This window comes from Theropithecus gelada, chromosome 2 (genome assembly GCF_003255815.1).
Source record: "Theropithecus gelada isolate Dixy chromosome 2, Tgel_1.0, whole genome shotgun sequence".
NCBI classification, from domain to species: Eukaryota; Metazoa; Chordata; class Mammalia; order Primates; family Cercopithecidae; genus Theropithecus; species Theropithecus gelada.
The window spans coordinates 121764781-121792367 of record NC_037669.1 but is presented as its reverse complement, the minus strand read 5'-3'; the positions used below and the strand labels follow the sequence as shown (position 1 = coordinate 121792367).

Genomic DNA, 27587 nt, shown 5'->3' with positions numbered 1-27587 from the left:
TGATTCACCCGCCTCGGCCTCCCAAAGTGCTGGGATTACAGGCGTGAGCCACCGCGCCTGGCAAGAAATTATTTTTAATGTGGTATTGAACTTACGTTTTTAAGGAGTCCTTATTTTCTATAGATACATACTAAACTATTTTTGAATAAGACGATATAATGTCCAGGATTTGTTTCAAATAATTTAAAGCAGGTATAGTGACAAGATTGACTTCATGTGATAATTATTAAAGCTTAACATATGGGATTTAAAAAATACTATCCCCTCTCTAGTTTTGTGTATATTTTAAGTGCTCCACAATAAAAAAGTTATTTAGAAAAGAAAAAGTACCAACCAGGAAAGCATTCTTTTATTTTCTTTTATTTCTTTGTGGGATGAATACTATAACTATCAGTACCAATTAAGACCTTTGCGCACTTAGAATAAATTATCCAGGCGGGGCGCGGTGGCTCAAGCCTGTAATCCCAGCACTTTGGGAGGCCGAGACGGGCGGATCACGAGGTCAGGAGATCGAGACCATCCTGGCTAACACGGTGAAACCCCGTCTCTACTAAAAATACAAAAAACTAGCCGGGCGAGGCGGCGGGCGCCTGTAGTCCCAGCTACTCGGGAGGCTGAGGCAGGAGAATGGCGTAAATCCGGGAGGCGGAGCTTGCAGTGAGCTGAGATCCGGCCACTGCACTCCAGCTTGGGCGGCAGAGCGAGACTCCGTCTCAAAAAAAAAAAAAAAAAAAAAAAAAAAAAAAAATTATCCAGTGGTCATACAGACTGTATGAGCGGGAGTATATGTAAGAAAATGGTGCCAATTCTCATATCTTGGTAAATTAGAAATGCATTTCCTACACATTTTCTCTTTCTCAGCTTCCTCCCCACAACTCTATTCATACTGGCACAAGAACTCATTTTTCCTGCCCCATGAATCAATTGAGTTGGAAGTGCTATTCCGAGCACAGGTGGTGATATCTCTGTGAACAAAAGGTACTAGGAGAGTACAGGTATGTGGAGTCATAAGAAAGCCCCTACCTTTATCTACAATATGTAATCCTCTGTTTGTTACAGAGTGGAATGTTAATAAAAGAGTTAAGACAGAGATACCAACAACTGTCGTTAACAGTGAAATGAGTCAGGGACATCCTCCAAAATCACTGTACAGATTGCAGTTCTCACTGTCCGTCCCCAGCAACCCATAAAGGCAAGCCATTGTATGATATATATGCCACTACACTATATATCAAATCATAAACCCTGAAATCTAGTGGCAAAAGATTGGCCTATATGTTGAGTTTTATTCCTCCCCCTAATTCCAAGGATATGGCTTAATTTTAAGAGTATATTGTAAGTATATGGCATGTAGGGGTAAAAAGATAACAAAGCAAAAGGAATTTTCCCTTCTTTGCTTCTCCTAATCGAGCAGAAACTCCATGTTGTCCCATAGTATTATTAGCTTCCAGCTAATCAGTAATAAAAAGCACAAAAAAAGCAAGTCACTTTCACAAAAGTAAATGTGCATTCCTTTCATAAACATAGAAGCAATCCAGTCAGTGAGACTTCTCTGCTTTTCATGGAATTTTATCTCAATCTATAGAGCCTTGATCAGCCTTTTGAGTTCTTTTCAGCTCTTTTCATCTTTTGCACATCATCCTTTGTTTCTTTCTTGCTCCTATTTTTTTGTTTGCATTCTTTTCTCAAGATTTTACATACAGGATAGACAGCAGAAGAATAGATCATGACCAGAAAGTAATTTTCATCATTTAAAGTATAAAGTGACAACGCAGCATTCAATAAAGTAAAAAATATTCAGAAAATAAAGGTTCTGAATGTGGCTAGATTATATAATTTATAACCAAAAATACCAGTTGGATGATTAGTATCCAATTGCATAGTGATGTGCTTTATCCATATGGCTGGGCTGCCAAAATATAAATGTTGAGAATTCACGCAATGCCAGATAATTAGATTTCCTTATTGTTTTCTACTAAATGTTTGACTGAATTAACTAAACTAACAGTTGGTTTCAGCATTAGATAGAGTTGACTCAGGCTTAATCTTACAGCAAGGCAGATTAAGAGGCTTTCTCCACCCAAGAAGTATTGCTGTATACTCTTAGTAGGAAGTAAGAAATACATTTTAGTGTTTAGTTTGTCAATTTTTGCTTTATAATGCCATTCATTATTTTTTACAATACAACTGAAGGAAATCAACTTTATTTCTGACACCAGAGATATTACTTTACAGAATAAATATTTTCCTACTCATTTGTGTTTATCAGCTTCATTTTTTTAAAATTTGGGCACAATTATATTAAGGGGACATGCTTTTTTTTTAATTACAAATCCACACTTTGCTAAACATATATAATCGATTTATTCTCTATGAAGATTTATATGAAGTGGCAGAAGTGAGTTTAAAAGGTTCTGGGAAAGCCCTCTTATTCCATAAAATGTTTACTCTCTAATAACTAAATTAGTCCTAAATTTTCAAAGCTAGATATTTATTCTTTCTATTCAATCTTCTCAACAGAAAGGATTATGCTTAATGCCTTTTAGTCATTTATGCCTTAAAGTGAACAACTACTAGATGAAATCCTTTCCTAAAAGAGGTATAACCAAGAGAAGAGGATGTAGGGCAACACGTGAGGTGAAAATGAGAGGAATAAAAGGATTCAGGAAAGAAGGAAGGGAATCAAAAGGGTAAACTGAAGGTGAACTGTCAAAGACAAAGTCTGAGTAATTCCCATTCTTGAGTAAGGCCATTTGATATACTACCATTCCCATTTAAATATAATGTGATGTGCATTTAAAATTCTGATTACAGGTTTCAAGGACAATTTCCAGATTTAAAAGCAAAGTAAATGAATACAATTATTAAAATTATTTGTGGACCAAGGCAAAAATCATTAGGTAGAAACAAACAAAAAGATCCATTAACTGTTCTAAACTGTTCTGATCTTAAAGACCATTCTGTAGTACAATTAGTATGTACTTTTCAAAAAGTAGGTTCTAGTGTTGTTATCAGCAATTTTAAAAAGTTATAGAATAAAATTCAAAAGGCTATAACAAATTAATATGTCATTGAAATATGATTTTCATTGTGTTAAAAATAAGTGTTAAAGAATTACCTCATTTACATAATTGTGTTTCTCGTTTACCTTTTAGGAAATTCAACACTTTGGGAAATCAAACAAGTTTCTCTTATTCTTTTATATATATGCAATTTAGATAAATTGTTGAAATTAAATCTATGAATTACTGCTCTATCGAAAGATCATTTACCTGTCATTAAGTGAATGCCAGATCTAATCCTTTCAAAAACCGTCTGAATGTTTCTAGGGGCAGCTTTATTGTTTCTTGACATATGATTACTTTAATTTGTTCCAGCACTCTTTATACTTACTCTAAATCATAATTTACTATAAAGTTAAGCCTTCAGTTTTTAATAACACTATTTAATAATAATATAACATTATTTTTCATGTGACATCAAAATAACTAATTCCAATTTCACTGTAAATATTTGACAGATGAGAATATCCAGGCAAATATGATTTCTGAACATGTCACGAGTGCATTTGTCCAGCTCTTTGGAGTTCCAAATTTTCCATCTGCACAAAGCCTCAAAATTCAGCATAACATTGCAGAATAAATACACAAGTTTTGAGGTACAACATGCCATTTCTAACCTTTGCAAATCAGGAAAAACTTGGTCACATTCCTTACACTCCTGGATCGTGTGTATCTCTTGGAGATCATTCTCACTTTCGAGTTTTTGCTGAAAGTCCTCTTCAACCATTGAAAATGCTGAGTGAGGAGTACTGCACGGAAACTTTTGGTGATCTGCTAGGTCAGCCTTAGATTCAAAGAGCTGGTCACAGTCTTCACAGCGATATTGCCGTTCTTCTGTGAAAACAATTCAAGTGTTACTAGGATTGGGTGGTCAGGAGTTGCCATCACAAACGAGCCAATCTTACCAAATTTTATGAGATGTAAGAGGTATTATTTGATTGTCATTTCTATCATGTCAATTTTAATATGGATTAGAAATATCATATGTAAAGAACCCGGAAGAGAGACTGGAACAATAACATAAGCAATGGCTGTGACTAGAGTATATCCTTCTGATCAGTAAAATTTTATGACTAAACCTTTTCAGGTTCAGAGAATACTAAAAATAATAAATACGACTTACTGAGCGTCATATATTTTCTCAACCCTGTATGTGGATTACTGACATTCCTTAAAACCTGATAATGAGGAATTATAGGTCAGATTTTTATCCTAGTTTTCAGATGAGGATTTCAGGTTTATAGAAGTTAAATGTAAACAGTCAGGGAGTATAGAGCTATGTGGTTGTGTAAGGTTTTGAAACCATTTCTATTTCATACACTTCTTATTATGCCAGTGCCAGGTTATCTGGAAAGAACATGGGACACAGAGTTTGTATCTGACCCATGCTTAAGCCTGGTTAGTGTCAGCAAACTTGGAAATGGTTTAAAATTCATCATCACTAAAAATGGGACACAGGATGTTTTTAGTACCCTTCTAGGCTAATTTATGTTACCCCAGGGTCAGTGCAAATTGGCATAGCTTTGTTAAATAGCAAACATATCATTAATTTGCACTTTAAATTAATAAGATAAATAAATAGTAGTAGTGGGGTGTAGAGACAACAAGGTTATAAAATGTCAGGTAGTGATGGTATTGTTTCTATTTTTGTCTTTTGAATAGCTTTCAGCCCACTCATAAAGCCACACTCTGCACAGATCACACAGGTACAATCACAGAAGTCTTGAAAACAGCTCACACTGATAAAAAATACCCACGACAAACAATATGACACATAATCCCTCTTTTATAGACCTATGGCCAAGGAAGATGTTACTCTTCAATTGTTCATTGACTGAATGTTTTTGGGGGAATACTTTAGTCACCTACCAAATGTTAGGCATTTTTCTAGGGAATGAATATATAAGAAATTTAAGGGGATATACATATGAACAAAGAGACTGTGATATATTTTATAGCAGATGAAAGCATAGGGCTTAAAGGAGCCTAGAGAAATAGGACTAATCCATCAAATCTGGGGAAAGGCGGTTCAGAAAAGGTTCTGTAATGAGTAAGAATCAACCAAGTGAAGTGGAAGGAGGGGGCACATTTCAGGTAATGGGAACAGCATGAACAGACCAGTGATGGAGGCAAAAAAGATGGCACATCCACAGAAAGGTAGGGCTGTAGTGAGGTATGGTAGGTTCACAGAGCACACGAAAGGGAGGAGTGCAAAATGAAGTTGGAGGGGGTGCAGCTCACCAGGGGCTTTGTAAATCTATGCTAAGAAGGAAAACAGCCACTGAAAGTCGGAAAGCAGGGATATATTCAGACTTGGTTTTTAGAAGAATTTTCCCCAGTTGCAGCAAGAGAAGTCAAGCAGAGAGACCAATTGAGACACTGCTGCAGAAATCCACGTAAGATGCTGGTTTAGTTTAAACTAAACCAGTAACAGTGGTAACAGAGAGGTAAAGAAATTACCATGTGGATTCAACAGTTTCTCTTTGGATTTAGAGGGTCGAGAGAGAGAGGTGTTTTAAGATTCAACAGTTTGTCTTTGGATTTAGAGGGTCCAGAGAGGGAGGTGTTCTAAAAAAACTCAACTTGGCTCTAAAGACAGGATTCTCAATGACATTAGCTAGTTAATAGAAACATTTCCTAGAGTTCGTAATACTATTCATATGTTTAAGATCTATATTTAGGACCTCAGCCAAGAGTCTGAACACAAACAGAATCTCCAGGCTACATAATGCATGGAAAAAGCCTAGGTATCAGAGACAGCAACGATCTTGGGTTGAATCCTGACTCCACCACTTACTAGCCATGCATTCTTGGACAATTCACTTAGCCTAATTAGCTCAGTTTCCCTATATGTAAAATGGATATAATTTCTTTCCCACAGGTTCTATGCATAAAAGAGTAAATGAGACAATATAGAGAGAATATATAATATCTATCATACAGTAGGTGTGCAATGCATGTGTTTTATTTTCTTTCCTAGGAAGAGTTGAATCCTAGAAGTATAAAATACAAATCATCATTTAAATATTATAAGAAATATATGTAACATATGTAGTGTATGTATGGATATAAACATGATACATTGAAAACAAGAAGCAACTGATGGGTTCAAGAGTGTTGTAAAGGAAAGTAATTTATGAATGGCAGCCCTAAAAGAATAGTCGCTTCTATTTAGAACTTTTGGAGTATTAACCTAATCATTAATATTAAAAAAAACAATTGTTTGAAAATCTGTTTTAGGTCTAACATTTACAGATGAAATATTCATTGCACCAGAGAAAGCCCAGATTGCAGTTCTTTATCATCTAAGAACTCCTTGCTGCCAAAAAGCCCTTTCCCATTGGGCCAGCCACCCCCTTCAGGCTCAAACTCTACCAGGCTAATTGGGAACTCTAGGTTTCTAAAGCTATTTGCATGTCAGAGTTGCTAAGAGGAAAATGAGCACCAAAAGCGTGCCCCCCTCCCCCCCGCCCCACCACCCCCGCCAGCCCTCCCCGTCACCCTGCAAATACCACTACTCTTGTATAACCTACAAAGAGGCAGAATGCAGTCCAAAGGAAAAAAATGTTCAAGTAAAGAGAACCCGCCAAGAGTGGCAGCTTCCTGGAGATATAAAAGCAAAAGCTGAGATTTTCCCATCTGGGATGCTAAAGGGATGGAGGGTGGTGATCCCGGATTCTATGGGACCTTCCAACTACAAAATATTCTAAAGATGCCACTAGATTATGTTGAACCAAATCACATTATACTAGGAGACAGAAAGAGGAAGAAGAAAAATATATATTAAATTTCCATCTCAATGATACAAATCAATATAAGCAAAATTTTCTCTTTATCTGACCTAAACATGCATCACTACTGATGATCATTATTTTTTATTATCTTTTGATTTAGAATAGGCCTCTGGCAAATAAAAATTTCTCTGCCTTGGTGGCGGGCGCCTGTAGTCCCAGCTACTCGGGAGGCTGAGGCAGGAGAATGGCGTAAACCCGGGAGGCGGAGCTCGCAGTGAGCTGAGATCCGGCCACTGCACTCCAGCCTGGGCGACAGAGCGAGACTCCGTCTAAAAAAAAAAAAAAATTCCTCTGCCTCTAAAATTTCTTCATCTGTACATTTTCCCCAAGGCCTCTTCCCTGACACCCCTCCCATATGGTCATATTGGCTAAGATTTTCCTGCAGTAGAAACTTTTCCCAGTAATAGAACATTAGATGACAGAAACATTCCCTTGATTTAGGAAAGCTCAAAATCAAGCCTCTGAAAGGCCCCCTACACAGTGAAAGGATCCTCACCATAGACTAATGCATTAACAAAAGGCATAGCTAGGTGAGGTTCTGCGCAAATACTCAAAATTCCTTTGACCTCCACTTTAAGGAAGACCTCTGCTTACTTCAGCTTCACTGTAATAGTGGCCAGATGTCAAACCAAGAAAATAGCTACTTCAAGAGAAGGAACTTGTTAAAACTGACATTGAAAAGCCAGGGAAAGTAACAAACACCAAGAACAATGGACGCTTTCGATGCTACTTTATAGTTGCAATGATAAGGTGATAAGGAGGGTGGCCTGAGTGGTACCAACCGTGGATATCCGGCGCCATAGTTTCATGGGGATAGTCTTCGCTCTTCATGAACAGCAGAAGCTCCTCTCCCGGCGCAATGTCTGCAACTACTCTGTAGAATATCTTTAAAGAGAAAATAAAGGGGGATGGAATCAGGAAAGAGAGAGATGTGTATATATTAACAAAGGTCAAGATATACACTAAGATACCTGTACATTTTGCATCAGCTTAACGAACATCTTTTTCTTTTTATATTTTATCAAAAGAAGTGTGATTTCCTGTTTTACATACTGAAAATGAGCCCTCTGGTGACAAATGGAAAGCTGTGACTCTCAAGCCAGTTCACAAATCTTTTCCAAATCCTACTTCACAAATAAAATTTTCTTAATGCAAGGCTAGCTGCGTCACATATATCCTGTGTAATATTTAACGAAGAACTTTCCCTTCTCTGAATCCTCAAAACACCCTTGGAAACCACACATACTCACAGAGTTTAATTCTGCCTGGAATTCTCCAGCAGTAGCCTAGCTTACCTTGCCCCTTCCCCACTTAAGCAAGTTTGCAAAAGTAGCACCTTCTCAACAGTGTGTTTGGAAGGTAATAGTTTGAAAGGACATGACATAAAGGATCATGACAACAAAGGAGAGTATTTTGTTTTCTCAAAACTTAATCCCCTCTCTCACCAATCAGAAGGGTGCACCCATACCCAGGTCCTGCCCTCAGGCCCAGCTCCTGATTCTCTCTCTTTGAAAGTAGGCATTACATGTTTTATTGATGCATTTGTTGGGGTGGTGGAGGTGGTGCTTATTTCCCTTGCTTTCTAGCAAAGTGCTGAGGAGAGGAAGCATTTAATAAATCTGTTAATGACTGACTGAAAAGCAATGGAGCAAGTATGGAAAGAACCCTGACCTGAAATTTCCAAGAGCCACCTGCTTTTCCCCTGGGCAGCTTGGTGACTTAGGCAAGTCATTGTCCAACTTACCTGTCCAGGCACCAGGTTTTTTTTTTTTTTTTTCCATTTAAAAAGGGTTTTAAGCATGAAAATCTTTTAGATGTTTATTCATTTTACCAAAAAATGTCGTTAGTTTTTCATTTCATTCTAAAGTTATTTATTAAACAATCCCATTATCAGATAGAGGTTTTAGAAGAAAGAATGAAGTTCTACGATTAACTGGTGAAAATGAGACCAATTATATTATACCACAGTATCTTTGCAAAACCCTACAGTACTCTGAGAAGGAAATTATTCCTTTGCCTCATATATTCTTCTCTCTCTTTAACATTGCCAATGAGTCTTTTCTCCAGTCTTCCTACTGAGAATGTCCACAAACACAATCAATCTTTTTTTTTTTTTTTTTTTTTTTTTGGAGACAGGGTCTCATTCTGTCGCCCATGCTGGGGTACAGTGGCACGATCACAGCTTATGGCAGCCTCAACCTCCCTGGGCTCTGGTGATCCTACTACCTCAGCCGCCTGAGTAGCTAGGACTACAGTGTGCACCACCACGCCCAGCTAATTTTTGTATTTTTTGGTAGAGATGGGATTTCACCATGTTACTCTGGCTGGTCTTGAACTCCTGGGCTCAAGCAATCTGCCCATCTAGGCCTCCCAAAGTCCTAGGACTACAAGTGAGCCACTGCGCCCAGCCCAGAATCAATCTTATTAAGCCAAAAGAGTCCAGATTCTAAATATCTGAGCAACACACATACACACACACACACACACACACACACACACACACACACACACACAAAAAACCAAAACAACATCACAACAACCACCATCATATTCTAATAATATATTCTTAGGAGATAGTACTGTTAACTATGGTTTTTTGCAACATCACTTGATTTTTCAAACTAAGAAGAGCTGCATAAGTTGATGTCTTACAAGATCAGCAGAAATGCTCATACTTTAATTTTATTTATCTGTTTATCTTTTGGAAAGAAGACTTTGTACGTGCCTCTTTATTCCAGTAGGTGGCTCTAAAGTACAATTGTTTATTTTTCTATAACAAGACCAGAGCACAAAATTGTGCTAAATTTGAAAAATAACTTGAGTATTTTCTGCTTAGCTTCTTTCCTGTCAAAATAGAATAATTTTTTTCATTCAATAGTAGTTGAACTACTATAAACCTGAAGCTGGTTTACAGAAAACAATGCTAACATAAAATGTTGCTATAATATGTTATAATATAACCTAAGAATCTTCGTATTTGTCCACAGATAGAATCCAGACTATCTTGGGAAAATTATTCCCTGTTATGGGCTGTTTCTATAAAAAATAGTTTATTTGCAGTTTGTATCCTATTAACCCTAGTCATTCACATTTTCTTTTCCTTGGAAGTACACTGAGAACAGTTCTTTTTAAAGATTACCAGATTTAAAATAATAATAAAATAATGTGTGACTTTGCTTTTTTCCCCTAAATCTTCCAGTTAAATACTTATAAGTACCCTGTTTCATTCTGGAGTTCTATTTCCCCTTAGAAAACAATGGACTTCTCTCAACAGTTTGAATCACCTCTTTTTTTGGCATCTCTCAAAGGTTTAACTTATTAGCTTCCTTTCCAACAACATGTTGACATTTGAATTGTGACATATTAGAACTTTTCGGTGGCTTCTCGGAAATAGTGAGGTTAAAGAGACAATAACCTGCAAGACAGTAAAACAGTGCAATTGTCTCTGTTGGGGAATACTACTTAGATATGCATGTCAGGTCATTTTAAGAGAGTATTACGGTATCGTTATTTCTTTGTAGTCCACTATTAATCATGTCTCTTTTAATTCTATTTTAGATTTACTCAATCCAATGTGAACAGTCTAAGAAACAAAAGAAATTGATGGATACACTGTAACTATATATTATAAAGACAATTCTCTTTGCCAAGACATAGATCACTACTGTAATTTCCCTTTAAGTGTCCGGATTGTCATGTGAAGAATATTGAGTGAATAAAAAATAAAAGACACGGAAGAGTGTTGATGTTGGCTTTATTTACTGGAGGTAAAAGGTGACATTCCAAGCCATGAAAGGCAAAGAAAAGCAGAGTGGATTTTAACTTCAGGGTGTTCTTTTCAATTTTAAGTGAGTTTTTATGGTGCTCATGAAACTGAGGTTTGAAAAGAACTGGCAAGCGCCAGACATAATGAGGGCAGATTCTGGGCATGCTTCCCCATATAGCAATAAGAATGTCCCTCGAAGTTCCATTTGCCACACCCTTACAAATCTAGTCCTTTTCTCAAGGTGTTTCTACCACTTGCTCTTCATTACCTCTCATCCTTTAGGGTTTTAGAGACACTTAAGCCACATTGTTTTCCTCTTCTAATTACAATGGCCCAAAAGTATAATTTGAATCCTTGAATCTAGGGATGTCTACATATAAATTTAATTTACTTTCTAATAATATTGATGGTATGCCAGCAGGCACTTGAGAAGCGATAGGAGTAATTTAAACCAAAACAAAATGACAATTTGTAGCCCTGAAACAATATAATGGGGAAATGACGGGATGTCATCTTAGAGGAATCAGGCCTTTCAGAAAATATACTTTTATGTTATAAAATAGATCTTTCAGCAAATAAAAATGCAACAAAGAAGTGATTTATATAGATTTTCTCATATATTTGTATATAGTATGACCATGCTTATAAAAATACAGTTATAATATCTTTAAAGTCAGTGTATTCTCAAAAATCTTGACTATATTATAGTCCAGTGAATTACATGCCATCTGTGTTATGTGCCAGAAGCAGAGACACTACTAATATGACTCTCTCATTTTTGTGTTGGAGAAAAATGGAAGGGAGTCAATTAGTCTGTTAAGTTCCATAAAAGAGTTAATAATGGGTCTCCTCTCCTATCGGGGTTTTATGTAAAAAGTTCTCTGAATTCAAAATAAAAATATCTTGGATCTGAAATTTTGGAATGAATATACCCCCAATAAATAAAGAGAGGCTCAAAAATCTTCAACACTTAGAATTCTATTTTGAATTAATACAAAAAGGTTGTTCGTGTATTATTTTTGCTCTCTCTCTCTCAGAATGTTCTATGAAAAGGAAAAACTCAATTCTTCCCAATATAAGGTGAAAGATAAGAAGAATGGGGCCTTATAGTTTAAGAAAATAAATTATACGGAAATTCCATTTTTTAAAAAGTCATAATAAATATTTTAAAACTGTATTAACTCCTCCAAAACTTTCTATTTGGTAGCTAATACCAAAATCCAGAAGCATGACATGTTATGAACATAACCTAACTCCCATACACCTGAAACTTTTGCCAGTTGAGATGGTTTTTTCATTTTATCACATAAAAAATTAAATTTTCCCAGTATCTTGCTAGGCTCTTTTTATTTTTGTATAAAGCAATATTTATACCTTTGTAAGTACGAATATTGTATTTGGATCTCTGGATACCTCAATTTATAAGGATAAGTTTTTACAGTAAATGTTTTAGTAACAGATTTCATGTCCTTTTATTTTTAAAATTTGTTCAAATAGCACACTAGTGAAACTTCTAAATGTTTATTTAAAATTATAAATTATTCAAGAAGTTGAAAAGTAAAACTAGAAATCCAAAATTGTTCAGTTTTACCACTGGTAAAACCCACAGTTGAAGGCATAATTATGTTATACATGCATATAGAAATTAAATACCCTAAACAGAATTATTACAATTAATTTATTTTAATCAAACCCTGAAAGTATTTCCAAATGCAAAGAGAGTATCCATTCAGTTAATACTCACAAGGCTAAGTTAAGTATAAAAGACAGTGGTGATATGAAATTGATTTAGCAAAGTTAGACTTCCAAATTGTACATTTTCATGTGGTGTTACTTATAAATACATATCTTATAATTTGACATAAATATGGCAAAGTATATGTTTTGGAGAAATTTTTTAATTTGCATAATAGCCATCTCATATTATATATATAATTATATATAATAAGAACGAATGCTTCATGGCACATGATTATTAGTATATATCATACAAGTTACATGTAATTACATATTATGTTTTATAAAATTTATATTATATATACTTGGAATTAGAATTAATCATATATCATTATTCATTTTATTTGGTTAAGTCCAAGAGGACAGCAGTAAAGCAAGTATAGACACTCATAAGCACTTTGCTAGGAAAGTTAATATGCCATAGAAGACTCTCAGTCTAACTCTGTTTTATACTTTGAAGGACTGCGTTCAACCAAATCCTCTATCATTAGTACTTACAAATGGTAATCAGGTGGGTCTTGTTTATTATACCAGAAAACAAAAATCTAGAATCTGTCAGATTCTTTATCTGTGGATTGATTTAAAGTATTATGTTTGTATTGTTGAGACAGAAAAATTCTGCACACAAGGGGAAAAATAAGAAAGAAGGAAAACACATTTACTTTTAAAAAGATGAACAAGGCTTTATTGTTATGAATCCCCGTTTATTTTTCCTGATCAAACACTGGAAGTTTTATTTATGCTTAATAGACTGCATTTGGCATGTCTAAAAATGACAGAAGTGTGAATTATGAATGACCTTCAACCTATGCAGGAAGTTGTAATAATTGAAATAATAGAGAAATGTACTCCCAGCAAAATCTGTACTGAGAGAAAACCTTTTCTGGCTATTGGTGTCTTTTCACTTTGAAGTTAACAGTTGATTTCTTCCTCTTCCAGCTCCCAACATTTGGCCTAAATGCTTTATCTTCTATATCTTCATTCAATTTACTAGTCTGAAGACTAGGAAAAGCTGAATGGAAGTTCAGCAATTGGAGGGTCGGTAGGAGAGGAGGTAGGTAGCAGCAGTTTGCATGTTTGAACAAAGTCAACATTTCATATGGACATATCTGTCAGTCTTGGTACTGCAGAGAGGTGGCATCAAGTCTACAGACACAATGTATGCAATAGGAAACATAGTCTGGACTCCTGATCTATCCATAGTCATGTGGGAAACTCCAATTCAGGAGTGATGTAAAGTTTAATAGGAGTCTCTGGAGGAAGGATCCTATTATACATTCTGAGCCTAATTAATAAGAGGTAAAGAGAAGTGTCTTCAGCAGAGATTGATGACCGAACATAAATTTGTCCAACACTGTGGAAGCTTTCTCATGGCTAAGCATTGCCAAAGCAAATCACACTTAGTTTCTCCAAAGAAAAAATATCTCATATTTGTCTTCAGGGTCACAGTCTAAAGACAAGAAAATATTAATTGAAAAAGATCAAGTGCTACCTTGCTATATCCCTTCCTAAATGAAAAATATGACTCCACGAGACCAAGATACCTTTGGTGGGGGAATTTTTTCTTCTCCACATCTTTATCTCTTTGTCAGTAACATGAAGAGAAAACCAAGTATAACTTATTAAATGAAACAAAACAGAGAGAGAATTGTTAGTTCTAGTTTGCATAAATAGGGCAATTGATAAAGATACACATTATTATACACCAAGCTTACAGTGTATCCAGCCTGAAAGCTTTGCAAGATGTGTCCTTAAATAACCTCTGAGGGTCTCTCTACAGACCCCCCAAAAATATCCATTAGCCACCTGTCTTTAATGTGGTCATTTCATCTGACTGAATAAAAACTGATGATCATTTGGAATGATTTCCAAACCTTTGGGAAGAGTTCCATCATTACATTATAAAGAAGCTAAAAAGATCATCTTTGGTGTTTTACTTGGCTGGAGGCTTCTCTTGTGTCCTTGACCAAAACATTCTCCTCCTTCACGGCTTGTAAAGCATTCTTATGACTTTTTTATGCCATTCCAGAAATAGCTACAGTCTATTGTGGGTGTGATGCTTTGCGATCTTCCTGAATGAAAGGTGATACATACATGCAAACACTAATTACTTAAAATGTGCACTTAATACTTCAGGTCACCCTCTCTTTCAACTTATGCAGTTTGTGAATCTTAACAAAAATCCTAGTGTTGTGTCAGTGCTGTGTCCTAGGCATTGTTACATGAAGGAAACTTCATTAGGGGCAGGGGATGAGGTGATGTTTGTTTTATGATGTAAAAATCAAATGGCAAACTATGTTTGAAAGAGTTTCATCTTCAGGTGAAGGAAGTAACTTGTCAGCCAGACAACATCCCCCCAAAGTCAGCTTAGGCACTGTTCACAAAGCCAGTCTCTGGGTATTGCCAGCTGGCATTCATCTTAAAACAGCAGAGCATAACTTTGGTATAAAAGTGGAACTTGACTTAAAAGCAAAGCAAAGAAAATGCCCAAAGCCAATAATAACTTTAACATCAAAAGAAGTCGTACAAAATGTGGACAGATATCCTTGTAAAGGAAGAGCAAATTAACAAATTACCTGACAGTAGACACAAACATTTTTAAAAAGTGTAAAGAGGCTAACAAATTACATTTTTGCAGTATACATAGCTAATCTACCTTGCTGTTTTGCACAAATTGTACTAATTGAATGATGCAGGAAAGTGGATTTTTTTCATAGTAAAATCCAAACAAAATAACAATTGAGCCCATAATAAGCTCACAATAAAATGCTGTTCTAGTGTCACAGCAGTCTGATATAATCATTCACGTGGACCTAAGGAGAGCGAATGCGGGGTGCCACATCAGCTATGATCGTCCTGGAAGCAGTTAAAACTTTATAAGGTAAAGCACAAACGAGAACAATGCCTGTTCCAACTGAAAACACTGCAGAGTCTTGTTGCCGTTCATTAACCACAAGGGAGCTGGCAGAATCCTTAAGTGAATTCTGACTTTGTATTCTCTGAGGGGCACTCATTCCTCTGTATCTCATTTCTTCAAAATATACATCAGGCATTAGATAATCTCTTATCGACACATTTCTTTTTATTCAGAGTGAACAGCAGACTTCTCTTATTCTGCTTACTAAATGCCAGCTGTCAAGGGCCTACTTAAAAATGAAAGGACTTATCACCTTGTGTAAATGACAAGATTAATAATGTCTTGGGTTTCTGAGAACTTTATTCTACTATTCTACTCGTAGACCATGTTAGGGCAGGCCAGGAGTTTGAATAAAATTGTGTTCCTTCTCATGATACAGAATACACACACACTTACATGTACAAAACATTATCCCAAAGTACTCGCCCAGATCAGTCTAACTATCAGTGAAAAGGCAGGTTTCATTTAAGTCTAAAAAGTCAACTTACATAAATTACATTAATTATAAGTGGAAAGGCAGGTCTCATTTAAGTCTAAAAAGCCAACTTAGGTAAATTGTGTCTTAGTGACTCTCTGATCATTACCAATATGTTTTCACTACGAAGAAGTATTAGAGTAAAGCTGTTGTGTCCAGAGAACTACTCCATTCAAGTACCCAAACTTTGTGAATCTATTCAAGCATGAGAACTGGCCTTGTTTGAGGTGGATGGGGGTCTATGGGTAGGTAGCCCTGGTTCTGATCCAGGCGAAGGGTATATGTGGGGCCCAAAGGAGCCTTATCAAAGGATGGAGAGAGAGTTGAGAACAGGGTGAGACCGACCAAATCTAAAGCAATAAGTTACATCCACCAATCAAAACAGTTTGTAAAAGTAAGATAGCTACAAGACTTTAAAGGAAAGAATATCTAAATAACCAGTTTTCTTCTTTAAAACAAAAACAAAAACAAAAACAAAAAAAACAGTAAATCATGTAGATGTTTGGTCTACTTCACATTGAACACATGGGTGCTTCTGTAGTAAATGAAAACTCTGAATAATAAAAAAAGAAATTTTTATGCTTCCTCTGTATATTGGTCCTGTTGAGGACCTAGTCTGGAAAGAGATTTCCTCAACCAACTCTCTGCTTTTGCTCCTACCCTGCTCTGCCTTTCAGGGCCAGTTCTTGCTCCTGAAAGCAACCAAGGATAATTTCAGGTTGTTAGAATGTAAATATTTAAGCATTGTCTGTCTCAGTAAAAATTTCCAGCTAAACACTGTGCCACAGTCTTAGAACTATGTAGCATTGTAGAGAAATTTTAAGGGAAAATAATTAGAATGTCAAGGATAAAGAGACTTGGGTATATTTAATGGATCTACTATTTTATGACTTGAGTGTGACTGTGACTTAATTTACTAATGTCTCTGGTGTAGCTTCTTTCACAGAGATAAATTACTGTAGTTAATACATTTTTTCAGGGGTGAATAAAGATATCAGTCAGAAGCCACAGCTACTTAGAAATTATGGTTCAGCAGTGATGTCAATGTTTTCAGAATGTGTATCTCCAAAAACATCACTGCAATAATTTTGGAAGCATGAAATGAAAGAGACGTCTAAAATCACAAAACTTGAATCTTTCTAGGCAGCACTGACAAGAAAGAAAGCTGCCACAAAGCTCATTCTGTCTGAAAAAAAAATTCTGAAATGAAATAACTCACATAAATCTGCTGGAAAATTTAAACTCAGGAAAATTTCCTTAAGTAAAATGCTGGTAGAAAGATATGGGGAAGTGGTAATTGGGTGGCTTTCATTTATATTTTTTTCTGATACAAAATAGATTACATCTTTTATCAACTTTGCTTAAAAACCAAAACCCATGCTGTTTCTAGAACTTCTTCACCCACAAAGAAATCAAATACAGGTTATCCAGCATACAACGTTGTGCTTGTCCTACTACTATCAACCTGTATTATAATCTTAGCAACACATTTATTTTATTTAATATGGCTCCTCTACATCATTAAAAACTGATCTTAATTGATTAAACTTGATCTTTTAACATTAGAATTTTTAAAAATATGTATCTTTGAAAAAGTACAATTTATACACTCTTGTTTTGTCCTGGGTAATCTTTTTCTTTCTTTGTTAGATGACCTAATTATTACCATGACTAACGTGCAATTGAAAGCTTCATCTCAAATTCCTTTTTTTTTTTAAGAGTCCAGGATTTATACCTGTCTTGTTCTAAAATTCATTTGATAAACTTTATCTGTATCTAAAAATCAGAGCAAAGAGAAACACTTTTTGTAATTTCTTGTAGGTGAGTTGATGTCATTAATGCTTAATAATTACTCCTATACCAGGGTCCCTCTATATAGCTAAATATTAAATAATACCTCCCACAATGGGAGTGTTCATTATGTGATGAGTTGTGCTTATTCACCATTTGGCAGCTCCTATTCCTCATGGAAAAGAGAGCAAAAAAACAGACCTAGGGAATCTCTTTAGTCAGCTCTTTTATCATGTACCTAGTCCAACATTCACATTTCAAAGTTGTCTAGAACTGCTAGTTTTAATTGGATTTTAGAATATTCATATGTGCTTCTAGGTGAATATGCTTATAATATATGCAGACACTATTTGGGTGTCTGTTCCCTTTTGTCTTGTCAATTGGGCTAAGAGTGATTGTAAACATCTACACGTATCATACAAATCTGACTTTTACTTCTGACTTTCCTCCCTTGTTGTTTATGGATGAATTTCCTTGAATTTCACAATTATATTATTTGATATGCATTTCTGTTAGCATCTTAGATTTCTGTCAGCATAATATAGAAGTTAAAAATTACCACTTAGGAAAAATATGTGTCTAATATTGTCCTTATCTGTTTTCCCAAATTAAGTATTTTCTCTGATTCTCCAGTCAAAACAAGTAAACATGCTATTCATTAAGGCATAAAACTGGCATTTTTTAAAAAAAAAAACAATGGGATTTTACAATGTATATTTCAAAAGTAACTGTGGTAAAATTATAAATGCCTAATTTAATGAGTAGCCTAATTCATAGTGAGAAACAGGAAAACAGTTTCCCTTTTTTAATGCAATCAAGATTCCCAATAAGAGTACATTTATTATAAAACACTACACACATAAATATTAAATGAAAAAATGGCTGCAAGTAGACTTAGATTGCCTACAAGTCCCATTCTTAAATCATCTTTTCACTGATTCTACAACAGTTTTATCTGTCTAAGGAAATAGCTTCCATTGTCAATAAATATGAATAGCAAACAATTATTATGATATAATTATATTATTTCATCTTAAAGCTATAATTTGAGGTCCTCCAGTTCCTTTTGTAAGGAGTATAACATTAATTCACTCACAATACCTACGTATTTCCCACATCTACAAATAGTAGGTGCTCAAAAAATATTTGTTGTTGATGGCGACAGTAACTCATATGATAGACAGGATATTTTCTGCTCACAATCAATAGCTAATTTAATAATGTTTTCCCTTGTCAATAATTCCTCTTGTTTTCTTATGGCAAGGAGAAAAAACAATTGATTGGTTTACTATTTTTGATATATGTTGAAGATTTTTAAATGATTTCCATTTAAACTTAATTTTACAATTTACTACCTCTTACACAGTTTAGTCAGTAAAAATTATCTGGTAGCTGGTAAGATGCCAAATAATAATCTCACAATAATGAATGAAATAGAGTCTTAGACCAATTGACAGTAGCTTTATTTAAGTTTTCAATTGGAAACATTTAATTTAAACTATTCTTTTTCTTGGGGATGATTTCATAGTAGATTTGCCAAGCAACCACTTCAATATGGTCTTTGAAACATATTTGATTTAGGAAACCATTGGGTTAAAAGAAATAAACGATTATAACATAATTAAATTCTAACCCAACAATGTTTATAAAACAAAAATTAATGGGCTGCATTTCTTGTTATTTCAGGTATTGTCATATTATATTACAAGATTCATACGCTAATTTTATTAAGTGTAAAATATGTTTCACGATATTTTCATGATCTTTATTTCACAGTTATTGTTATTAAAGTCAACCTCACTTCATGGTCCTCCATAATGTCACAAAGCAATTTCCAGCAGGGTTACTTTTAAACTTTTTAACATATACCAAAAAAAGTATTTTAATTAATCTAAAAGTAAGTGTTCTCATTTATAATTAGGCAAATCAATATAAAATGCATAATTAGATAAGTCCACACTGATACCATGCATATAGATTTCAAATAAAACCTATATAATATTTCAAGTATATCACTTCCAATTTCTGCATAAATTCAGAAGATGTTCTTGATTAGCTCAATACCTTTCATGAATGTACCTACTATGATAGCAAAGAAAAACTGAACAGTACGCAGTAATAATACTCAGTTTTAAAATCATTCAGTCAGACTAAGAAAACTGGTGCATTTATGAAGGATACTAGTACAAAGTGAATAGACTACCCAAAGAATGTAAAGAAAGTAGTACTAAATATGACTTTGTTCAGAATTTTACTTATATTTGTGCATTATCTTTCACAATATCAACAAACAGGCCACAAGGGTCTACTGCAGTTCACTGTTATTTTTATTCTTCAGGCTCCACTGATACTTTAGTGCTCTCAAGGAAAGACAAGAAAATCCTTACAACATACCTGATCATTTATCTGGCACGCAACGAGGTTGTGCTGATCATAACAGCCAGCAAATCTAATGTACTTGAGCCAGCTTCCTACATCTGGTTGACTGGCATCTATGCAGAACTTCACATTGTAAAACTCATCTAAGATCTGGAGGGAAGAAGATGAGAACAATCAATTGTCATATTGGCCCACTCATTAAAATAATCAGTTGTTTGAAAATATTTCATTGAAATGTATATTCCTTCTTTGGATCCTTAAAAAAAGTCAGATCACAGGCACATTAATAGAGGGGAAATGAGAAGTTACCTTGAAAATGACAACACACTGCCTTTTTTTTTAAAGGAATAAAGCACTTGCAATTTGTTACAAAAACTGATTAATTGGTTTCAAAAATGCTTATTTTCATATGCATAAATTAGTGCTAATTTTATCCAATGCGATTTTTACAAAAAATAATAGTGAACAGCATATATTAACATAATATTTCTAAACATTATAGTCAATATTTCATATTTATATAGTCTCATGTAAGCATATATTTTCACATTTTTGCACTTTAATTTAAAAACTTCCATCTAATTTTTTTTCATAGTTAGCATTTCATCACTATGAAACAAATCACACTCTTAATTGAAGGAGATAATAAGATTTGTCTTATAGGTGCTTCTGACCAAACTCAAGGAAAACAAGTTAAAATAATCGATTCGGAAACACTCATGCAAAGTATGGCAAACTCAGTTAACACATGTCAATGTATGTTTCAATATTTTGTCTAGTAAGCAAAATAACAAAGCTGGCTCCTTGTGAACAAATATAAAATATATTAAAATACTGTAACGAACTGCCATCATTAGGTATACTTGTACCTTGTTATTTTTCATGAAATTTTACATTTGGCCCATCGCAATGTTAATCATTAGTTAGGACACACTAAACAAAAATTGAAGAGGGAAACTTCAATTTTTAAGGTCTTGTGTACTTAAACCAAGTTATTCTGATTCACTAACAGCAATAATGTCTTAAACATCAATATTAAAAGCTGAGAGTTGTTGACCTGATGGTGAATACTACAAAGCCTGGTAATGTTATGTCAATCAGTTAATACAAACGAGGAAGTTTCCTATCAAAGACTAAGCAATATACCTAGAACAAAAATTATTGAATTAAATAACTCCTACAGATCTCTGCTGTATGCATACCCACATAAAAGTTAAAATTAAACTCTTGAGTACTGAGACCAAAAGCAATTTTGCATAGAATTCAGGCAATCACCCAATTGCAGATTCAAGTCATTAACTCACCATATACTTCAAGAAAAACCCAGTGCTCTGAGCGCTTTAGTCAAGAAGCCCTATGAATAAGCCTTTGGCCATGAGGAAATTGAAGGGCAATAAGTTGTCCCACAATTTTAAAAAGAAAAATTAAACGTAAGATAGAGATATTGCTAAACACACACACACACACACACACACACACACAAATCAAACTCTTCTTTTTCAAGGACACCTCTTCACACTAACAGCGACAAAAGTGTACACTTAAATATCCTTTCTATTAAGAGGACAAATTCTAAAAATTTGTTATAAATAAAATTACAAACTTCAAGATGTTACTTCAACTCTCAGTGCTGAGTAACTCAAATGGCACTTTGAGATTTCCCCCCATCCCAGATGTTGAGAAGGTACATAAATAACAATAGCAATGCACATTTTTAAATAGTAAAAAGTTGGAGTTTGTTGCTGGGTTTTGTTGGTTTGCTCAGTCTGTTTGGTTTCTGGTTGATCTTTTGTTGTTTGTTTCCTTGACTGGCAGAAAAAAAAAAAAAAAAAAAAAAAAAAGGCAGTTCTCCTGACGCACCAAAGAAATATTTAATAAAGCCAGTGAAATGCAACACTAATTCCATTTCATATTTGCAGAGAGACGTGGAAAACTTGTTAATTTCAAAGTCAAGAAGCATCCATCCCCTTAGCTTTCAAGCATTCCCTTTTACAGGGGCAGGGAGTTAAGTATTACATATACTGCACATAAAAATTGTAGGTGTAATTTTATTCTGTGTTAACATTATTAGCATTGCCACTGTCAACAGCAAAATTAATTTTTTAAAAGGTTCATTTCCAAAGAATGTCTTTTTACATAATCTGTTACATGATTATTCAAAGATTTCACCATCATATTAACATTCTTCCTCTCAATATTATTGCCCCAAGACAAAAGCTTAGCTTTCTCCAGAAACGTTTGCCCCCTGGGTGAATTATTCACTTTTGATTTGCTAGCAGAACTGCATTTGTCTCCCAAATGTCTTAATCGTGTCGGAAATCTCTAATAAAATAAAGTAACGACACATCTTCAGTCATTTCATATAACACACTCCTGTGTTTTTAAAAGCTGTCAAGCTCCAAAGATAGCTTTAAAAAAAAAAAGAAAAGAAAAAAAGAAAAGAAAAAAAAAACCCCCTTTAGGTAGACTTTAGAGAAAGGCCCTTTCAAAAAACCAACAGCAAAAGGGGGAAAAAATCCCCATAATCTAGCCAAAGGGTCCGAATGTGACTTTCTCGCGAAGCAGCACACGATGTTGGACAGCAAAGCTGTTACTTGGCAAGGTGGAACTCGGCCGAGAGCGGCTCCAAAGTCGCGTGGCCGGTGCCAGGAATTCAGATTTTGGCAACCGCACCTTGTGCGTCCCCGAAACCGACGGACAGAGACACACGGAGGGAGGGGAAGGAGGACAAGAGCGCAAGGAAAAGAGGCCGACAAGTCGGCAGAGAAACCCACCGAAGGCCGGACGACCCACCCCGGAGACGTGTCCAGACCGCACCGTTTCGCAGGAGGAACAAGGAAATCGCCCGGCTTAGCAACGTAGATAAGCAGCAGGGCTCCGCGAGACTGCGGGCGAGGAGGAAAGAAGGCTGGGGGCGGGGGGCGCCCGTAGAAACGGTGCCCGGGCAGGAAACTGTCCGAAGTGACAAACTTTCACATCGCCCAGACTTTTTTTCCTTTTAAAGTGAGGAGTTCTCTTACCTTTAGATTTCTATGGCCTCAACTCAGCAATAATAGGCAATCACAGAAGAATCAAAATAAACAAAATAAAATAATCAGCAGCCCCCAACGCTCCTGCACGAAAATCCTTTCAAACGATCCCGAGCAACATTTCGAGATGTTTAAAAATAATAATAATAATTTTTTTAAAGCCTCGCGTCTCGATTTCCAAATGGGTCTCTGACAACTTTGTCCGTCTCTAGGATCTGCTCTCCAGCACCACGCGTTTCGGATTTATTGTCCGCCAACAGTGTACTTTTAATACAAGAAATGAAGTCTTCTGTCGTCTGGGTGACCCGGGTTTGGTGTGTTTTGGCTTTTCCCCCCTTCCTAAATGAGCTCGGAGCTATTCCTTCTGGTTCACATCACCTCCCTCTTTTCTCACTTTCTCTTGCTCTTATCAGCCCGATGTGTAATGAAAGTTATCTGAAACCCACTAAAACTTCTACTTCTCCTTCCCAGTTCCAAGGGGGGAAAACAAGCAGGAGGAGGAGAGTTTGAAAAGGTGGGGGGCCTGGGGAGGCGAGGGGAGCTCTATCCCCCTTTCAGATCCTCCGCAGCGCCTTCGCGGGTCCTGGACCCTCACGGGATCGTCCCCTTTCGCAACTCCAAGCTCAGCCGCCGGGTTTCTATTTCATGAACTGTCTCTTTAAAGAGGATCTGCTCGGCCATCCAGAAAGAACCCGGGGCGAGGGAGAAAGGGAGCTATCTCCCGCCGCCCAGAGAGATCTGATCGGAAGCCAGACGGGCTCCTCTTTTAAATTTTTAAAGTGACAGCAGCCTCCTCTGGCGGGAGAGGTCACAAAAAGGTCGCCAAGACCCAAGTCCTATAGGGACAGACTGATTATGGATGCACCATCCCCCTTAAACATGTAGATTTCTCCGGGTAAACAACCAATGGGGAGATCTCGCCAGGCAGGATTTCTTTCCCCAGGGAAATAGCCTCTGTTTCGATGTCCTGAAAGCACAAGTGTGGTGTGTGCGTGTGTGTGTGTGTGTGTGTGTGTGTGCGCGCGCGCGCGCGAGTGTGTGTGTGTGTGTGTGAGAGAGAGAGAGAGAGAGAGAGAGGGACAGAGAGAGATGGGGGATGGGAGGGATGGGGAAGGGTGGAGAAGTGCTTTCAGGGGTGTGAGGGTGTGTGCACCGAGGCGGAGGGGGCGGGGGTGGGGGGAGAGGTAACGCTGGAGGGGGCGAGGATAAAGCTTAGGGTATAGGGACGCTAGTTCAGACTAAATATAAATAGTTTAGAAATTGTCAGAAAACAGCAACCTCAAGAGTGAAAAGTTGATATGTACATTTCCAGTTTTCCACTAAGCATTAATTTTTTTTTTAATTGAAACTCACACTCTAATTTATTCCCTTCCTTCTTGTAGCTAGGTCAGGAAAAGGGCGTGCAAAGTTTTCAGATCATATTTTTCTTAAAAGATATTTTAAAATCTGAAAAACTATTGGCATATAACCCATCCAAATAGCGTACTATGGGTTTAGAGAGATTGATAACTGTCTAGTGAGTTTTTCCCATTTTATCTGATACATTAATTAAAACACCTTGAACGCCAAAAACTGCAATAAGCAATTTGACAACTCAGATTATTTTTGAACTTTTAACATCATAAATGCTGCTTTTAGTAATCGGCACTCTCCTATGTTTGATAACTTTCTAATATACCTTGGGTACATTTAAACCAACACATTGTAGAAAAGACATTGGAAGAAGGAATACAGGGGATACATAGCGAAATAAAAGGGTCTACAGATTTATTCATGACCAACTTTGTAAGATTTAGTAAATCCCACTGGCTAAATGGAAGTTAACGCGTTTTTATCACAAAACTCCATTCATAAAAACAAATGGACAAAATCCAACTCCCCAGCTCAACAATGGAAAGTAAAGCAAAGTAAGCGAGTCTAGGGACACTTGCGGGGGAGAGGTGGGGCAAGAGGGGCTGGAAAGTGTGCTGACGGTTAAACTTTAGCTGCAAACGGAATAACACAAGTGCCACTCACTTTTTGTTTTCTCCAAGTGCAAATAAACGTGTAAATCCAGTAGAACTATATTTCCCCAAAATATTGATTTAAAAACAAAAATAGTAGCAAAAGGGAGGGATTGGAGGAAAGAAAATGACGAGAAGTGGTGACTAATTCGTTTCAGTGGCCTGTTATCTGTGACATTGAACTGTTATTTCAGATAATGGCCATTGTTTGAGAGAAAATCGCACAGCAGTGGTAGGTAGGACAGGAAAAATCCTTTGTAAATAACCTAAAACCCGGTCAGATATTCCCATAGAGTTGGGCGTTTGAGAACCTTTAAGAGCTCCGGGTTCGTGGCCATTGATTTCCTGCCCTTCCTCAACTTGCCCATTGTCGGAGCTTTTTTTTTTTTTTTTTTTTTTTTTTTTAATTTAGCCATAAATTGGACCGGCTCGAGCTATGAGCTGTTCTATTTTCTTCCTGTCAGGATGAGGGATTTGTTTTATGATGCATTGTGTATTAAATACAAGTAATCTGGGGAACCGATTGCTTCAGACAGTGCGACCTGATCAGGGGGTCTGGGAGCTCAGCGCCCCAACCCCTGCCCCAGCCCTGCAGCAACCCCCCCACCTCCTTGCCCTTTACAAAACTGCTTTCAAAACGAGGAAACGTAGATAGGTAAAAAAAAAAGGTGGTGTGGAATCATTGGCAGGTCCTGGCTAAATTAGGATTTCGTGGAAAGGGCCTCCGAGTTTTTTCCCCTACATTGGCTTCGGGTGGGGGGAGGCGGAGCGACTTTCAAGGTCTGGATACTTGCAGGTACGGCAGGACGCCGGTAGATGGCATTGCGCTCCGAAATAAAGCGCAGCGCCGGCGGCTCCAGCCACCCAGGTGAAACCGCCTCTGCCCGCCAGGCGCCGGCAACCCAGCTCTGCCTTCCACCTCGCCCGCCGTTCCGCGTCCTCCCGAGCTTCACAACGGGAGGAGGGCACACTGCAGTCCAGGCCTGCAGACATCAGCCTGAGCGAAGGCTATTCCTACGTCTGAGCTTCTCTTCCCCAAATATAACCAAGAGCGAACGCTTACCCTCCGAGACCTTGGAAGATGTACCTAGAAGAATGGAGAATTTATTGCATCATCATTATTATTATATTAATATCATCATTATCGTCATCATCAGTCTTGTTCTCCACTGAATAAATTGTGAAAAAGACTAAAGGAAATCATCAGAAGGACCTGGGCAAAGGAAGCTAACAGAACACTAAATCTTAATCTCTTTCTCTCTCTCTCTCTGTGTGTGTGTGTGTGTGTGTGTGTGTGTGTGTCTGTCTGTCTGTCTGTCTGTCTATCTGTCTGTCTCTCTCCTCTCCCCCACCTCATCCCACTCCCTTTCTCCTTTGGGTATATAACAATAACTTCATGTAAAGGCAGAGTCATCTCACTTTTTCTTGACACAGCTTAAAGTTTAAAGATAGGGTTCTGAAATCCCACAGTAGTTAGACTGGCCTTGTTTCTCATGAAAGGGGCTTCTTGCTATTTAAATAAGAATTCTTTAGAAGACCTGATCCGTCTTCCCCAATAAAAGAATGAAACAGGAGAGAAGGTTAGAGGAAAATGTTTTTGCAAGGGGCTTGCTTCTCCGCCTGTGAGCTTGCTTTCCATCAGAAGGTTTCTAAAACAATAAATAAATACAAGGAGCCAAATACCATCACCAATTCCCTTTATTCCTTGGGATTTCTGGTGAAATCTGTTTACAGTAGTTCCCAGTTACAAATTAATCTGCAAAAGCCGCTGTCTGCTCAGCAGTAATCAGTACCATGCGTGTTCTGCAGTGTTTAGCACTGCCCTTGAAATGGGCTATTAAAAATAATGGTTTTACTATAATCTCAAACCAGCTTTAATTTGCAAACATGTATCAGGACAGATGATCTAAATATTAAGGGGATGGAGTAGGAGAACAAACTATAACAAATGTATAGAACAAACTATAACAAATGTATAGCTTCGGGGAAAGCAGAAAATGGAATGATTCATCAGTGATGTTTAAAAAGAGAACCAGATTTTAAAAACATTTTTCCAGAAGGAATGATTATTTTTTCTTTCTTGTTCTGTTAATTGTTGTTTACCAGGAAAAGGGCATTGGAAAATATGAGGGTTGAGTGTGAGCTGATAGATTTTCTGGGAGTTGTAAAGATCCCCCTTTGGCTGATGGCAGCGCTGGGGTGGGAGAGGTTAATGTGTTTTCTTCCTGGTTTGAAAAGGGCATAAACCCTCCTCAGGCCCCTTCCTTCCTTCCCCAGCTGTGTGGATTGCAGAATCTTTAAAAAGCCCAAAGATTTCCAATAAGGCCACTGGCTCTGCCTTCATTGTGTAACTGTTTATTTAAAATAAGTCAATATATTAGTTAAAGCAGTAAGAAGTTAGTGCTCCAGTATTCAAGTGATTCCCACAAGACTGTAAACTGATGCCTCTTTTAAGCCTTAAACTTCATGGTCGTCCCAGAAGTAAAAGTTCTGCTAATGGAGACCCTATGGGCATGGTACATTCCAGCACATCATTAAAGGAAAGAAAAGCAGTCCAGCCAAAGCCAGATGAAATGACTGCACTGTCCACTTTTAATAGGCTTCCTGTGGACAAACAGCACTGTAACACTCTGC

General features: G+C 36.7%; 1 protein-coding gene across 6 annotated transcripts in view; it reads right to left on the bottom strand.

Annotated features, from left to right (window-relative positions):
- Positions 1 to 27587, bottom strand: part of MECOM (MDS1 and EVI1 complex locus) — a 602573-nt gene that overhangs the window by 39697 nt on the left and 535289 nt on the right. For 3 of the 6 annotated variants that reach the window (XM_025376650.1, XM_025376651.1, XM_025376653.1), the window contains 3 exons: positions 19937 to 20071; positions 7639 to 7741; positions 3680 to 3896 (listed from right to left, as the gene is read on the bottom strand). In XM_025376650.1, the coding sequence (XP_025232435.1) occupies positions 3680 to 3896; positions 7639 to 7741; positions 19937 to 20071 (455 nt within the window). Of the gene's footprint in view, positions 1 to 3679; positions 3897 to 7638; positions 7742 to 10140; positions 10200 to 19936; positions 20072 to 22695; positions 24015 to 27587 lie in introns of those variants that run through there. The other 3 variants (XM_025376652.1, XM_025376654.1, XM_025376655.1) reach the window with 3 other exon arrangements.